Source organism: Colletotrichum truncatum (assembly GCF_014235925.2).
Source record: "Colletotrichum truncatum strain CMES1059 chromosome Unknown Contig_0009, whole genome shotgun sequence".
Taxonomy (NCBI): Eukaryota; Fungi; Ascomycota; class Sordariomycetes; order Glomerellales; family Glomerellaceae; genus Colletotrichum; species Colletotrichum truncatum.
Window position 1 is genome coordinate 642,864 of NW_027222406.1, and position 16,993 is coordinate 659,856.

At 51.9% G+C, this 16,993-nt stretch overlaps 3 protein-coding genes across 3 annotated transcripts; 1 reads left to right on the forward strand and 2 right to left on the reverse strand.

Moving 5' to 3' along the window:
• Window positions 1–1,549: 1,549 nt before the first annotated feature.
• CTRU02_212710 (PHD-finger domain-containing protein-like protein) lies at window positions 1,550–5,268 on the reverse strand (the record flags this gene model as incomplete). Its single annotated transcript, XM_070205896.1, has 3 exons — window positions 1,550–2,190; window positions 2,221–3,739; window positions 3,793–5,268. 3 exons carry the CDS (start codon window positions 5,266–5,268, stop codon window positions 1,550–1,552), a joined length of 3,636 nt encoding a protein of 1,211 aa, XP_070060289.1.
• A 7,332-nt stretch (window positions 5,269–12,600) lies between these two features.
• CTRU02_212711 (pyruvate dehydrogenase e2 component (dihydrolipoamide acetyltransferase)) lies at window positions 12,601–14,031 on the reverse strand (the record flags this gene model as incomplete). The annotated part of the gene is made up of 2 exons (XM_036723454.1): window positions 12,601–13,847; window positions 13,959–14,031. 2 exons carry the CDS (start codon window positions 14,029–14,031, stop codon window positions 12,601–12,603), a joined length of 1,320 nt encoding a protein of 439 aa, XP_036584731.1.
• Window positions 14,032–14,959: 928 nt separating this feature from the next.
• CTRU02_212712 (uncharacterized protein) lies at window positions 14,960–15,952 on the forward strand (the record flags this gene model as incomplete). The annotated part of the gene is made up of 1 exon (XM_036723455.1): window positions 14,960–15,952. One exon carries the CDS (start codon window positions 14,960–14,962, stop codon window positions 15,950–15,952), a length of 993 nt encoding a protein of 330 aa, XP_036584730.1.
• Between the last annotated feature and the right edge of the window lie 1,041 nt (window positions 15,953–16,993).

Consider the following 16,993-nt stretch of genomic DNA (forward strand, 5'->3'; position numbering starts at 1 on the left):
CCCTACCCTACTTGGGCTCACCGGTTGTGCCGTTTTACAAGGGCCCTTCCTTCCCCCACGACATACTTGAACGACGTGGCAACGCATCCCTAGTGCTGCTTTCCCACCCTCCATATCAAAATGTGCCTAGGCAGAGACATGCGCCTTTCATATACGCCTTGTTGTGTTGTGTACGACACCAGCTCAGCTGATCGAGTTCCCAATTGACTTTAAAAGCCGCATACTCCCTGATTCGCCGCCTGTCGTTGTTCGCAACCTCGAAATGAGTCAAGCTCACCCCGTTCGGCCCTTCGGCAGAACGTGCTTCGTTTCGAAAATGGGAGAGAGGCTCTGCAGGTTACGTGTGAATTGAGCAGCGTCCCTGCGTCTTCTTCAATCCGTCGAAACTTGCAGAAATGCATGTAGAGTTAGCTTGAATGCATGTAATGCTCGTCAAGTGATGCGCAACTTTGATGGATTTTGGAAATTTTGGCTCCAGTGGTTCATGCGCCTACCTGTCTTTGGTAGGATAAACCAAAGTACCATCAGTGTTGATGCATGTTCTTGTCTGTCTGCGTGCCTTGGGTATAACACCGTGATTGTGCAATTACTCCGCATCTCCTGATTAAACTTTTGATGACCTTACTCGGAAACCAGACGTTGTAACTCATGCTCGACAATCCATCAAAAAGGCAACCCAAGCCAACTCAAACTTGTTTGACTCAAGAACAACAACAATCACAAGCCACAGCTGTAGGCGCCGTGCAAACTCACGCGAACTGACCAGGAGTGAGCATTCATTGACTCTCTCTCTTTTTTTTTTTTTTCTTTGGTTGTTATCACACACGTACAACTAGTATACCCTTACGCGCGCGCGCAAAACGAGTCCTTGCTTTGCATTATCTCATACCGAGGAAACCACCGCCTCTTCCAGAGAATTTCTGTGCTTGCAAACGGAAATCAATAAGAAAAAAAAGTAATCAGAATAAAAGTAGACATTCCGAGGGGGGCTGCTGCTTCCACAGCCATATTCCCCCCTATTTGCTACTCCCCTCCACTCCCTCGAGTAAAGCCAATAATTGTAGTATCAAGAACGCAAAAAGAAAAGAGGTTGCTCGTTCCCATGGGTAAAAAAAAAAGCCCTCCCTCCCCCCGCCTACCGTCAAAACGCCCATTGAGTCATGATCGGGGTTGTTCACTACGCGTGGTGTATCGGTAATTTGTCTCTGCAAAAATACCCAGCCAACGAAGAATGGTTTCCCCACCATTTCTAAACGCCTAGGCCTGGAAAGAAGAAAATTTCGGAAGTGAAACTAGACAACGCTATAGGGACGCGGGATAGTTAAAGGATACGGGTAAAAAAAAAAAAAAAGAAAGAAAAAACAGTAAAGGGTGGCTGATGAAGACGCCGTAGGAGAGGCGCCATGTGGAGTAGAAGGTAGTCGTGATGGGTAATGATGAAAGAAAATGGGCGTGGTTAGATATACAAATACAATTTCGTAAGAAAAGCACAGTCGTCACACGCATATAGTCGCTCCCATCTGAAAACGGGGAAGGGAAAGGAGTTGGGTCAACGCCTTCTAGCGGATGCCCGGGCGCTCGTGCGTTTGCGCACCTTGCTGTTGGACTTGGCCTTGCTGACGATGGTATCGGCCGTTATCTCGCCGCTGACTGTGGGGGATGCAGTGATAGTGCTATCCTCAACATCGAAAGCGAGGCCCTCGAGCTCTTGCTCATCCATGTCCGTCAGGTCTTCGCTCAGGCTGCGGAGGGCCTCACGGCCGGTCCATTGCTCTTCCACGATAGTGGTGCCCTTGGGCTTGAACTCTTTGAAGTACCATGGCACGCCGCCCTCGGACAGCGGATCGGATGACTCGTTGCCTAAGCTGCCGTTGGATTGTGGTGGTGTCGGTGGCGCGGGCTGTGGTGGCCGGGACATGGAGACGTAGCCGTTGGTTTCTGGCGGTGTATCTGATGGCGGCAGGGAGGTTGCAGGTCCAGTCTCTGGCTTTCCGGCTGCCTTGCCATTGCCTTCATGTCCTGCAACGGATGAATTTGATGAGTGCACATCTCTTGGCTTCTCCAAAGTCGACGTATTGACCTCAATATTGCCATCATCGTCGTCTTCACCTTCGGCATCAATATCCATCTCATCATCCTCAGGAGGTGCTGTGATGTCTTCCTCCCTAGGCTTTTCATCAGCCTCGTCGTTTGCCACGGTGATCTGCTCATGTTCCTGTTCAGGCTCAGTGGTAGCATCTACCATGATCGTATCTTGGCTAGGTTCCGTACTCTCTTCTATACGGGAGACGACAATAGACGGCTGGCGGAACTCGATACTAGCCTCCAGCATGCCCTCGAGCTCTTGAATCAAGGTATCCAACGGCTTGTGCGTGATTTCAGCTTCCGTCTTTAAAGCTGTTTCGAGTCGCGCCTGAACATCCTTCAGTATCCGTTTCCCAAGTGCCTTTCGTTGTCTTGGATCATGGAAATTCTGCTTGATGGGCGAGAGGGGCGCCGCGTCCTCGAGAACAGGAGGCTCTGCATTGATCCCGACGTTGATGACTTCACACAGATCATGAGTGAAGACCAATGTGTTGGTATAGAAGCGCGACTCAAGCTTCTCCTGAAGCTTCAGGAGGCCGTCTTTAAAAATGTTCTTATCGAGGCTGTGTCCTAGGTCAGCAATGTTGTAAGATACTACGGAGTTTGGGTGCACTAACAAAATAGCCCTTTCAACCACTGGCATCAGCAGTTTGGCGATCGGAAAGTAGCAAGTATCCACGAATTCTTGCTCGAGCTCAGCTGCTTCAAGTTTCTCTTGCTCTCTCTGAACAACACTCTCCGAGAGTGTCTTGAGCTCCCATAGGTCCTTGAGCAATGTCTCAGCAAACTCGATGCGCCTATTAAGCCGAGTTTTGCCAGAGGGACCCATCTGAGCAAAGTTCCGTCGTGTGAGTTCCATTGATGAGAATGTCTCCATCTGCAATTGTAATCGCTTGAGAAGCGCCGCACCACGGCGAGCTTCGCGCTTCAACGTCCAATAGCGGCACGCCTCGCTGACGAAGTCTTTACGCTTACGGAACGGGAACCGTGACAGTGCCTGTTCGACAATGTCAAAAACCGCTTGAGGTATAATGGGAGCTCCTGATGGCAGCTTCCAAATCTGCTTCCCAGGCTGTCCTTTCTTCTTGTCTCCTCCACCCACGAATGACGCAAACTTAGCTCCAGTCATTTGGCTCTCGTCAGGTGGATGTTCCGTCAGCGCATGGCGATGACTGGCAGCCAAAGCGTGGGCTGTTGCTTGGCTGTCAGCCCATATACGTCCCTTCATAGCCCGCTTGTAGAACTTCTTAGCTTCCCGTGCTGCCTGGGCGACTCCATTATCTTTGGCGTAGTCGGGAGGACAGTGCTTGTCGCAAAACGCCTTGAGAATCATGCTGCTATCAAGAACTGCAAGGGCTCCATGGCTGTTTTTCATCTTAAGGAACAGCCGCGACCGCCTGGCGCAGGTCACGTGGAATGCCTGGTAGCAAGATTTGTTGCTGCACTGTATGCAGGCACCCATCTTCTGATTGCAGATGTAGCAATTCAGTTTCCAACGAGTCTTAGGCACCTTTTCCACATCCATTACAGGCTCCATGAAAGTGGCGTTACCCAGAGACACTTCTGGAATCCACATAGCGCAAAGCAAATGCGCCCATTTGGAAGAGTTTGTTTGCTTGAATGCACCGTCCGTGTTGGGACAGAATATGCATGTCTATACACGATGTTAGTAATGTTGCGAATGACCAACAGTAATTGTAGACTAACCGGAATGCCTCGACCAATAAGCTGGCACTTTCGACAAAGCCATTGACCCTCAGGGATGAAGGGTACGCCATAACATTCTTGGTGAACCGCAAGGTCGCACCCATCGCAGAACACGATAGCATTTGTATTTTCGCAGTCGCCGTCGTCGCAAATCGCGCATTTACTGTCTTGCTCCTCACCAACCTGCGGCTCACCATTAACGGCCGCAGCTGAGCTTGAGCGCGGACGATGTGTCTGCGGAGGCTTGGGATTGGGTTTCGGTATCCGCTTCTCTAGGGCATGCCATTCCTTCTCTATTTTTGTAATTGCGATTTCGAACACTTCGCGTGTTATTAATTCGAGATCGTGGGCCTTACGGTGTTCCCTGTTATACACCTCGAGCCATTGGTCATCTTGTTCGTCCATGTCATATTCAACACGGCCAACATTGGTACCAGATGTCGGTAAAGCTTCACCATCAAGTTTAGCTGGTGATTGTTCCGGATCATCTTCCAGGTTTGATTCTGTGGCCTTAATAAGTCTGCCTTCCGGTCGAACGTATCGGTCCGTTTCTTGGTATCCCACGTTCATCATCGACTTGTCGACGTATCGCGCTTGACCAAAGCTTTTGCTTTCGAATTGTTCGACTTGATCTGATCTCCGGTAAGACGGCGCCTTTAGGTCAAGACGCTCCTTTGGGGTCTGGTTGCGAATCGGTAGTACTTGAGGCACTTTCGGAGTGGATGCGGAGACAAGATCTCGGTTAAGAAAAGACACAGATTCGCGAGTCGGCCTTATTCGACGTTTCTGGGGGGTCTCGGTCCCGTTGGCAAGCGCAAAGTATGAGTTGGTTTGTGGAGCAGGTGTATTGCCAGTTGAAGCTGGGTTCATCTCCTTCAAAGGTGTAAGGGAGCCGTTCAAGGGCGTAGAGGGCCGAGCTACACTTGGTGTTTCAGGTGGAGATTTGGCAGTGGGAATAGGAAGACCATCAACCTCCTCGGAACGGAAAACCATGAATGGGGCATCGATATCGAGCTTAGGGTGGAACTCTTCCCAGCCTCGCTCCTCCCTGGGCTTATATCCCTCGTTCTCGGCAACAGCCGCAGCAACAGCGGCAGCTGAGCTGAACTCTACATCTTCGCGGTCGGCAGCGGTTCGTAATCTTTGGCTTCGCTCCCGTCTCGGGACAAGTGCGGATACACTACGCGGCTCCCTTGGTTGTCTTCGCACTGTGATGGGCGTCTCGGTTCCATCATCTTCGATAAAGCGTCCACCTCCACCAGCACCACCGGGTATGTATCGTCTTCTTTTCGGTGGCGGCTCAGTCTGGGGAGCTGCAGAGGGCGTTGCGAGCTCGCGCGAGGATCGGCCGGACGGAGCTGCTGCGGGGGAAGCGCCGAGCTCGCGCGCGATACGAGCGGCATTGGTAGTGCCGGGGGGACGTCCTCTTTTTCGGCCAGTAGGGGGTCGGCGCGGCGTAGAAGGTTTAGGCGCCATCTTCTGCGATTCTTTTACCGGGTTTTGGGTGTCTTTCGATGGCTCGTAGAGGATAGTATCGAGAATCACCGCGTCAGGAGGTGGCGCGCGGAGTCTTGGTGCGGCTGGAGGAAGGGGCGGGGCATTGGCGAAACGGTTCCGCGCACGATTCTCCGGCACGAAACAGGATTACAGTGCGGTTGAAAAGGCGATGCTGAGCTGAATTCGTGTTGGAAAGGTCATCAGGGGACGGGGTGACGTCGAACTGGCGGCTCAGAGTTACTCCTGCGAAAAACAGAGAACGCGTGAAGTTGAAACGCACGGACCCGACGACCATTGTTAGCCGCAGGGGGCTCGCGCTATTAGTCATCCGCGGGTATGAAGACAGGGGCAATGGGGTTCGCTTCTTTTTGGGGGCAGCCGCACCCGCATCCACCTCCACGCTAACACCCGTTTTTGACTATGCTGATTGGCCTGTTTTCCGTTACTTGTCCAGATCAAATAGACATTCCTGGCAGGTCACAGTCCCCTTGTCGTCAATTGTGGTGCAGCCACTCTACCCTCCGAGGTCTCATCGTTTAACATTATGGGCCATCCCATCACGTCTCATTCCTCATTCCTCGGCGCAGACTCCTTTTACTATCCGTGCAATAATTGTACTTTCAGCTCACTCCTTTTTGCATTTACTTTCTTGAACTTAGCCTAACCCATGCGTCCTTATAAGTGGCTCGTCGCAACTAGTTGCTTTGTAAGTGAGGACAAGCTCATTTCTCTCCACAAACCGTCCCCCGAATGCGGCGAGTCATTCTACAGCCGTTTACGTACATGATTCGGAGATTCTTAGACATGACGAAAAGGTTCTGATGAAGCCAAACGGCTCGGAAAAGAAATGCGATTGCGCATTGCTCAGGCATGCCATGGTTGAAAATAGGTCGTCGCAAGCCACCTCGAGATGAGCTCTACACTCTGTAACTATATGACCCAATCAGATGTACGGCGTATGCCAGCGCACATGTACGTATACTTCGCGACCACGTTCTTCAAACTTGCGACCGATATTGATGTCACCGCATCTTTACCCCCGGGGGCTCCTCCCCACAATTCCGGGTCCCTTCCCGAGGCGGCCAAGCGGCGGCCACTGTGCCTTGCCGCCCCTCCTCGATCAGCCGCCGCTAACCCATATTTATTCAAGTACTAACTATGTAGTCTGTCATTCTAAACAAAGCCGATTTATCTCTAGATACTGCGAGCCCGGCTAGAGCCGCCGCACAGAATTTGCAATGTCCTCCCAAGGCTTAATTGAGTTCTTCAGTAGACCGTACTCCTTCGACATCAATAATGATGACGTGGAAGTTAACTCGGAAGTTTTAACCAGGTGTCCTTTCTCCGGCAAACGCTCCGGCAGCATCCAAGGCCTCGAGGACATTCTCTCGCGAGTCATTAACGTATTTGTTTACTTGCGAGACAATGTCTCCAATGATAACGTAAGTTTTCGAGGTTGCGCGGACAACAAGTAGCTACGATATTCAATACGACATTTGGTCGCAACATTAAGTATTGGTCCTGCTCAGCTTCAGCAATCGCATAGTCCCGAAGAACCTTGATCTCAGGGAGCCGAGCAAAAGCAGGCCCCTAAAAGCGATCGAACCCTAATTTGATAGAAATCGACTGAATAGGCCGAGGGTTGAGGAACGTCTCTAAAGCAGGGTATTACAGCATGGCTGACGGTTTGGGCTCGGCAGAAGCGTCTTGCATTTTGATGAACTAGAATCGATTTGTGAGCGAAGATAGGTGGATATTCTAACTCTGAGAGTTGAGGGACACCCCTCCTTTAACTGGGTAGTGATTGATGGCTATGTATACCCCTGTTCGGTCTTGGCAATAGCCTAAGACAACAATGCATGGATGTATGCCTAACCACATGGCCTCCCTGTTTGACACAGGCCGTTATTCAGGGTCCAAAGTCAGCTCGGCGACTTATAATCAAAGATCTGATTGTTTAGCTTTGACAACTATTGCCTAGGAAGGTCCCATGCGGCATCTCGGCATTTTTGTCCTGTCCAACCGGAACTTGATTCTTGACTCGGCCCTTGACCGAGACTTATTCACTTTGCGGTTTTTGCTCGCTGTACACCGCTTGTTTTTTTGTTAATTTTTTTCAATCATGACAACGCAGTCTCGGGATATTTGTCTGGTCGTGGTAGTTGTTTGTGGGCTTACCTACCCTCTGCCCTTCTTCGCCCCCGACCCGACCGAATATTCTTCGCTACCTCTGAAGCAGCCTCCACGAATCAACAGCGCAAAGGGCCCAATCGATCTAGCTGACCTACTCGCTCCAGGAAGTAGATGGAATATTGATTCTTTTCTTACTCATGGGTCTCTCACAGCTATTATCAATTTGTCGCGCGCTGCTCATCTCTTGACTTGCAAACAAGTTCCATTGTACTCACCTCACAGCATCTTGGTCTCCCGCTAGCCATTTTCAACTCCCTAACCGAAGCACACTCCCTGTGAAATAAACACCATATCAACCCGCGAAGCAAGCAGTGTTTGATCCTTTTCAGTTTTCCCCAATTCTATAAATATTCACGCCTGATTGTGTGCATTTTATCGACGTCCTCAATACTACGTCTTCTTACTCTCCAGCAACAGCACCACCCCCCAATTGTGCCATTTTTATTGCTTCGCACCACTTTCCTGAATTTCCTTGCAAAGTGATCTGTGATCATCACAAAGAGGTCATGCTGTGGCTTCAATGAGTCGGGTTGGCCGGATCCGTGGTGGGGAAATCATCCGTCATGTTTGCACCTGTGGAACCCCAATACATCATCAAATGGTCGCTATCGATTCATTCTACTCCGTCGACCGTTTGTCTCGGACGAAGAGACGAAATAATACCCTCAGCGACTGTCTCAAACTGTACTGTCGACCTTTTAGTTTGTGGGAGCCAGTCACATTTTGTTCGTTTCACGACAGCGACTACGCTGCACTGGCGGACAAGCCTATCCGAGGCCTACACGCACAAAGTGGCCATTTGGTTGCACAGCTCAGATCAAGGTGAACTGATCGCTGGCGCGGGTCGATGGAGTGAGATTTGTCGGCACATCTCTCGGAAAGCAACCATCCTGTGTCATGCGGTTGAGGACGGGTGGTTTTGTTTGTGGGCAAAAAATGCCCCGTCAGAAATACTAATCAATGTAACCTTACTACGATTGGGGACAGCACAACGTACCAGCGCAAGGGGCTCATCAATTGAAGCTTCCCGGGCCAAATCGGCGTGTTTCTGGTGGACGAAGTACCAACGGCTCACGTCGAATAACCAGAGGCACTCGCTATGTTTGGGTGCTTATGCTGGCCAAATAGGTATAGTTTTCGTCGATGTTTGTGCTTCTAGAAAAAGACGGTTTGAACAGCACGATAGATGAACGAAAACTAATTCTCACTCACTACCCTTGGCAAGTTAATTCAAAAATAGGTCGGGTAAAGCGAGCAGAAATAATCCTCAGCGACCCGCAGTCTTCATACCACCTATTCGTCTGCTCGGCTACGCACACTATCGCACAAGCGCTAAAGAGCGAGACGAAATCGCTAACTGCGAACTGGCTCTTAAGACAGCGGTAACAAGCCGCTAAAAAAAGTTCATGTCTGATTACTGCTTGTACTTCGCAGTGCAAGACCTTGTGGGAATCGCGCCGTCTTCTCCCTGGGTCTGGCACAGATGGGACGTAAGAATCTCTGACTGAGTTACCGCATTTGATTGCGAAGTAAACGGTAGACGAGAGCCATTGATTCGTACGCAAATCAGAAAAGTATGCATTCATAGGCAAATTTGAAACGATAGACACAATGACGCAGCCGCAACCTAACATAGCAGTGATTACCATGTGAAATTGACTCTATATGACGTCTGTCCATGTTCAGAGCTTGGCTACGAAGTCCTCGAGACTACAGTCTCTCCCTCGGCTTCTTTACCAGCTAACTCTAGGTGAATCGGACCATGAAACAGATTATCAGAAACCAGTTTGTGGCCACAAGGCCCCGAGAAAACTTTATGAGCTCTTGCTGACCTCATGAGCCCAGTCTACCTAATCAGCCTTCGTCAACCTGAGCTCACTTACCTTCGGATTGCCCATTTTTAGTGAAATCACCTAAAAGCTCCTGAGATAGCAGTTAAAGGCAGCTATCTAACTTCTGGTTATGGTTATGGGTGAAGCCCGTGGCAATCGTGCGTCAAGCCCAGTTGGCGTTGGCCGCCGGCTCCGCAGATGCTAAACGTATTATTGGCGATGGCACGGAAACTCGAGGTAGCGCTTGACGACATGGAGGTTTATCGGTCAGCATACACAATCCGGCAGGCTCCTCGCAACTTCTCAGGGAAGTCTCTGCTGACACATAGCCCTAGGAACTTACTGAACACTAGTTACGCCTGAAGTTTGTAACTATTTCTGATACTGTCTCAAGTATCGGATGTCTTTCATCGCTGTTCAGAAGTCCTTAGGTTCTCTCCTTTTGTCTCCTAGTGTGGGCGTGAGTCCATTTGGGGGGGAGGGGCACGTGCGCTCAAGTATCCTCATATACCACAATATACCACAAGGTTTATGAGTACCACTATGACCAGAACCAGCTCCAAATGCAGCTGACCATATCATTTGACAGCGTAGGAGTGGACAGGCGAAAGGCTTGGACTGAGGGTGACAGCAGTGCGTAGAAGGCATCGCTGCTATGTCGTTGTGGGATAAAAGGATGATGTGTTGTTACCATGAACTTATTCTGCTTCAAGTAAAGCTCTATAACAAAGATGTTTCGAATACGGGTCCGTACGGCTTACAAAAGGTGGTACCTCTCAGTCGTGTCTCCTGCCTTGGGGCGACGATTCCTCTTGGGGCGTGTTCTTTGTGATTGTTGTCGAAGCACTGCATTTGGAGCACTGGGGTAATTTCAAATCAAGCGTACTGTATTAGTTTGCTATTATGACAACCATCCTGTTGTGGCAGTTGTATGTCGTGTTCCAAAGCCAGCCACATGAGAGGCTAAGCAGCTGAACTCGGTTTCCAATGGTAGGTTACGATTCGTATGCCCTTCCACTTCTGACCCTGAAAGTCCAACCATCTTAATGGTCTGTCATGTTTTATTTTTTTGTGTCCTCCTAGAAGCAGTGGAATGCTCACCTGAAATCATGCTACGTCCGAAGGCTTATTTCAACCACATTACTTGACACAGTATTGCCAACTGATGACGAACTCCTGGCTAGAATCAAACAATCTGTGACTGGGCCATTTATGAGAGACTAGCACTGGTATAAGGCCAACTTTGCTTATTCTACTGCCAGATCAAAACCGAGACTGTTTTGATCGTTCTATAGCTAGAGCCAAGGCGTAACGTCTTTGAACGATGATAGAAAAACAACCGCGATGGAAACATCGTAGGTCAGTAATTACCGTCGAACTGACGGGAACCCCTTGAACGTTGCCCAAGAGCGTCCACGGCACTTTAGACCAGACTTAGAAGGGCTTGAAATGAACTCGCCGATAGTTCGGAAGGACAAAACAGACGAGAGTGCGGCAAAGGGACACATGAAAACGAAGGTTAGTCATTAGCCGTGTAACTACCCCCGCGAACTATCTGAAACGTGTCAACTGGGATGGTTTGTCCACTCATCAACGACGATAAGACAACCTCTTAGTGCCATTTTGGAAGAAGAGCGAAGCCTTTAGTTTCCCAAGTTGTGCAAATAATGTTCCAACATGCCAAGGATACCGTCAGAAGCTATTGATATATTGTGCCGAGCACATATGGATGATCTACCTTCATTTCTTAGCCTACATGGAAGTAAAAAAGATCACAGTATTGTTACTCTGCTTTCAGCACCTCACACAAACTCCATAAGGCTATTTTCAATAGTAGCTAGCACTAAATTCTAGACCAGAGGTGAAGGCAAACAGAAAACGACCCCCTTTTTGGAACGTGGTTGATCTCGTCCTATTAAAGCTGGTTAGCGAATCCAAAGAAAAAAATGTGGTGAAAAGCAAGAATCAGCGTATTGGGTAAAGGCCTGACTCAGTTTACGTCTTACTCTATCATATTTCCTGACAAGATTATCTCGATGCAGACGACGATGCGGAGCCATCGACCAGCGTCTGTAGCATACCCACAGTAGATTTTGCCAGGTGTCTGCTCATATTAATTGGAAATCATAATATAGGCATGCCATCCCTTGAGCCTCAAATTCGGGCTTGTAGTCAAAAACACCACAACCCGGGGAAACTACTCGAGGCTAGCAGGGGCGCCTCTTATATCTTTCTGTAACTCAGCTGGCCTCGGGGTTGATGCGAATTTGGAGTTCTGCTAGGAGCTGTGCGGGGCTAGACGGACATTCGCTTACTAGGTCACGCAGTTCGTTCAATTATTTGGTTTCTCTGTATGAAACCGATGTTCAGAACGGCAATTCAAGGTAGTCATCGGCATGGCTACACACCCAAGGTTCCATTGCAGAGATGTTACAATGTGGAAAACAGGACTCCACAACAAGAGTCTCGTCAACAATGCAATAAAATTGTGCATGAGTTATTGTAATTTGACTGAAGCTAGGATTCGTATCCAAACAACTCTACGCAATGCATCCCACGCTAACACCTAGAGTCAGTCGATGCCTCAGTCAAACGTGTGGTTCTCGATCATGACAGAAAGTACTTCTTGATTAGGGTTTATCTTTGACCAGTAGATGACCAACATAAAAGATGCCCCAATTACCACCGCTACTCGTCATCTACAAGCCTATAGGTGGGTTGGAACCCAGTGTCGTACTCACGCTACCACTTTAGTGAAAGAAATGGAAGACCGGAACCAAAGGAGAATATGTCTCTACACAGGCAATACACAATATGATCCGCAGACAGAGAACACGCAATGAAAGCCCGAAAGATCCCGAGTGTTTGGAAATGCAGCATATGACGGACAAGCGTTGGCTCCTATCCCGCCATCTCTAGAAGCCCCATCCTCGAGTCAATTTGCAGACCTTGCCTTCTTCAATCAGGGAGTACTAGCAAGACACCGTTTCCTGGGCTCGCCCGGTTCGGAGCGCACGCCACGGACGGTGATAACACCAAAAGCACGGCGCCACACGTCGTAAACTAATGCAAGCATATCGCAATATCGACCTCTAGCATTTGGTAATATAGCTTCTCCCAGTGGGTAGACAAAAATATTGAAATTCGGGTGTATATGTCATCTATTGTATCCGTCCACGACACGCTACAAGTACATTTCCCCAGTCGGAAACAGGCTGGCGGCCTCGTTCCTCGTCACGCTCCAAACACATCGTCCTCTTACTATCGTCGCCATCACCTGCCCCTTTCACAGAACGAGTCTCGCGGGCTCCTCCTCCAGAATGAACTTGACCCTCTCCAAAAACACCTTGGCACGCTTCTCGTCGCCCTGAGGCACGGTCAGGCTGAACAGGTTGCTGCCGGACGAAATGCTGCCAGCAGCGGAGGCAGCAGCACGTGGCTTCTGGGCGGCGGCCTTCTTGGGGGCGGCCTTCTTGGGGGCGGCGAGGATGTCGATGATGTCACCTCCACGTCGGGGGGTAGCGGCACGGGGAGCGACGAAGGATGGCTCGGGTAGGGCGGAGATCTGAGGGAGGTAGTATCCTCTGGTGCCGCGGGGGGCGAGCTTGTCGAGGCCAAGAACCTGGTTGAAGAGCTCATCGACGGTGGGCTTGCGGGCGGATGGGGGCAGGTCGTCGTTGGCGACCTCGGCGGCGCGCGCGACAAAGGTGGAGACGGGCATGAAGACGCCCAGCGTGGACTGGATGCGCTGCTGGGCCTCGAGGACCTTGGAGAGGGAGACGGGGAGGGCGACCTCGGTCTCGACGGGGGGCGCCGGGGCAGCAGGGGCGGCGGACTTCTTGGGGGTCTCGGGCTCCTTCTTGGGGGCGACCTTGATGTCGCTGAGATCAAGGTGAGACAGCTTGACGGCGCGATCCATAATCTTGCTAGGGGTCTCGGCATTAATGGAACCCAGATAGGCGAGGACGTCGCCCTTGAGGAGACGGCCGTTGGGGCCGGTAGGCTCGATTCTGCTGACGGTGTCCTTGTCGAGACCGTGCTCGTTGACGAGATGCTGGACAGAGGGGTAGAGCGGGTAGCGCTGCTCGCGGGGCTTGCCGCCGGAGGACCTGGCGGCGGCGCCCTTCTGCTGGGATCCGGCTTCGGCCTGGGGGGCCTCACGGCGCTCGGAGGTGTCGCTCTTGGGGGCCTCCTTGCTGGACTCGGCGGGCTTAGAGGAGGCGGAGGGCTCTTCGGCGGGGATCTCGAGGGAGGAGAGGTCGTCGCCGGGCTCAGCGATGACGGCGATGCGGGTTCCGACCTGAACGGCCTTGGCGCCGTCGCCGGTGGTGATCTTGAACATGACGCCGTCGTCCTGGGCCTCGACATCCATGGTGGCCTTGTCGGTCTCGATCTCGAGGAGCACGTCACCGGCGGAGAAGGACTCGCCTTCCTTGACCTTCCAGCTGGCGATGTTACCCTCCGTCATGGTCGGGGACAGAGCAGGCATGGAGAAGTTCTGGGCGGCGAGGCATCGTGCTGAGGTTCGGAAACCTGTTTGGGGAGGTCGAAAGACAAACAATCAGCTCCGGGTTCCAATTGAAGCCGGGGGTTTGGAAGGGGGGGAGGGAATCGAGGGCTGCACAATACTGTGGCATTACGGACCTCTGGCCTCAACGGGCATTCTCCGGCCAACTGCCCTCGCCGAGATACGACACGCCGTCGCAAGGGAAGCCATCTCAACTATCTATCCTTCTGTCGACCGGAGGAGAACGGGGAGGAGGAGGGGAGGGAGAGGGGATAGATGGAGCTGCCGTGATGGTCGGATTTCTCCTCGATTGAGCAAAAGTCTCGGACACAGGTGGTCGAGATGAGCGGTCGGAGAAAGAAGGGATGCACAGACAGAAAGTGGGTTGAGATGTGTGGTTCGGCAGCCTCTCAGCGAGATGTTCGCGCGCGCCCCGGTCCGGGAATCTTTTTTCGAAAATTGTAGAGAGACGGCCACTGGAGCTTTGGCTTTGGCGTGAGCTAGAGCATCCACCTTGTTGGGATTTCCCGCCCCGAACAAGTTTGGCAGGGCCGGGCCAAAGTCGTGGTGCACGGGCCAGAAGCCACCTGTTGCTCATCATTGTTGTGTTTTGATTGGTTGAATTGGGACTTTTCAGTGGCCGTTAGATCTGACTGGGCACTCTCAAAAAAAAAAAAAACACTTTCAGGTACGTACCTGCGCGGTTTTGCTATCCCGACTTTCGGGAATAACTCGACGAGAGGGGGGGGGGGACCAACAGCAACAGCAACCACCCACCGTCACCGCCCACTGCCCATATTGCGCCGTATCGTTGCGCCGTGCTCCGAGAAATCCCTGCTGCAGATTGGACGTCGCATTCCTTTTCGGGTGGGGGTTCGTTTCTCTTCAGTGCAGTACACTAATACACTCCTACCACCAACAGCAGCAAAGAGCTCGGACCCAGATCCTGGTCTCCACTGAATTTTTCTGGATAGCTTCCAATTCAATGCTGCCCTGCTACTAAGGTGGTGGTCTGACGAACATCGAGAGCCAATTGAGCTTCAAACTCCGCGGCGCGCGCCCCAACGCCCTCCCGATATACATTACCAATCTTTGTAATTCAACTGTACATACTTCTAGAGCCCAGAAATCGCCCGCCATGGCCTCCCTTTCAAGGGGCCTCGGCCTCCGCCTGACCCTCCTCCCCGGGGCACCCCTCGCCGCGCCGCGACCCCTCCAGCCCGTCCCCCAACGGCTCTTCAGCACCATCTCCTCTCTCCGAGCCGCGAAAGCCGGCGCCGAAAAGTCGGCAATTCGCAAGGCCGCCGTCGTCAAACCCAAACCGAAAACCACAACCTCCTCCACCGCAACGGCGCCCGCGTCGGCAGGCCCGACCATTACGACTACGAACCCGGCCGCCTACGGCCTGATCAAGCAGCTCGCGCAAAAGGGCAGCCCGACGCTCCTCTACGAGTCCGGCTCGCACTTCTGGATGAAGGCCTCGACGTGGGGCGCGGCGACAATGTTCTACAGCTACGCGGTGATCAACTACAGCTTCTTCCGGGACTTCGTCGCGGGCCGGGCGGACGAGATCGGGTCGTGGGTGACGTGGGTTTTCGGCGCCGTGTGCATCGCGACGGCCGGTTTCGGGTCGTACTTTTTCAGGGCGAGCCACAACATTGTCAAGACCATCCGCGCCGTGCCCGCCGCGACGCTGGCCGAGGCCGGCTCGCTGCCGCGCGGCGTCAACCCCAAGACGACGCCGATCCTCCTCGAGATCCAGGTGAAGCGTCTCATCCCGGGCCTGTCCAAGAAGATCGTCGTCGCCCCTGAGCAGGTCAAGATCCCCTACAGGGTGTTCCAGCCGCTGTCGCCGTACCAGACGACGGCGCAGGCGCGGGCCCAGGAGAGGAAGGACAAGGCCGAGGCCAAGAAGCAGTGGGAGTACGACCAGAAGCACCTCATGACGGTGCCGATCCGCCACGCAGGCAGCGGGATGAAGTCGGCGTGGTTCGGCATCCAGAGGGCGCTGACCAAGAGCGGCTTCATGAAGATGGAGGCTGGCGGGGAGAAACTGAAGTTGGACGTCGCGTCAGGTTGGGCATTGGAGGATGGGCGTGCGTTGGACCGTCTTGTCACGATTGAAAAATGAGGACGGACCAAGAAAGAATGAAAAGAAAATGTATAGAGGGTCTTTTGGGCAACTTGGAATCACACCTGTACAATACTGTATCAACCCTTAGACTTCAATGAAGACGACGTCTCGACGAGGGGACTAATGAATGAGATGCTGGCATACTTACCGGCCTGGTGTTACTGGCCTATCTGCAAAGCCTGGGCTGCCAACACACGCAAAATGCAGTCCAAGATACCTGTGAGAGAATAGTGAACATGATTGACATCAGATTGTCTTTTGGAACACCTCTCAACCGCACTTACACCTACCTAGAGGAGTCACAAATCTCGTGTCCCAATGAGGGGGAAAAAAATGCAAACATCACATGGATTCAGATACGTGTACTCATCAGACATCTTGATGGATCAATGACGTCTTCATGATAGTAGAGCCATGAGTTCATCGTCGGTTCCTGATAACACTTGCACACTATCGTCTGGAACACACCTCATGCGCTATGCAGCCCCAACCATAACCCCTCTTCGACCCGTCGACAACCGTACGAAATAGACCTCACCGACAGCAACGGCGTCTCCAGCGATATGGCGGAACTGTAACTGCCTTGGCCGAACAAAACGGCCACGCGCCGTAACGGAGCCATCATCACCGGCTGACCGCTTGCCCATAACCCCTCTCTTGCCAGCTTGCGCCGCTTCACTCACGGGGTGGTCGTGGATGTAAGAAGGCGAAAGTGGGAACATGGGAAGTTGACATACCAGACGCGGATCGCCGAGATGTCACTGATCGTCTCTTGCGTCCCTGATCATCGCTCGTGCGATCAATGTGCCATTTTTGGAATCACGCCTCGCCTTGTCTATGGAGAAGACTGCGGGCCGGATGTATCAGTGACATACGGAGTCGACTCCGACCACATAACGGCGGGGTTATGTTAATATCCATGGGGCTGAAAATGGCGTTGTGGGAATTGGAAAAAAAAAAAAAAATCATAATACGTGGACGAAACAGCAGCGGACGATCACAAAGACAGGATTCCTTAACGGCGCAAATCGGAGCATG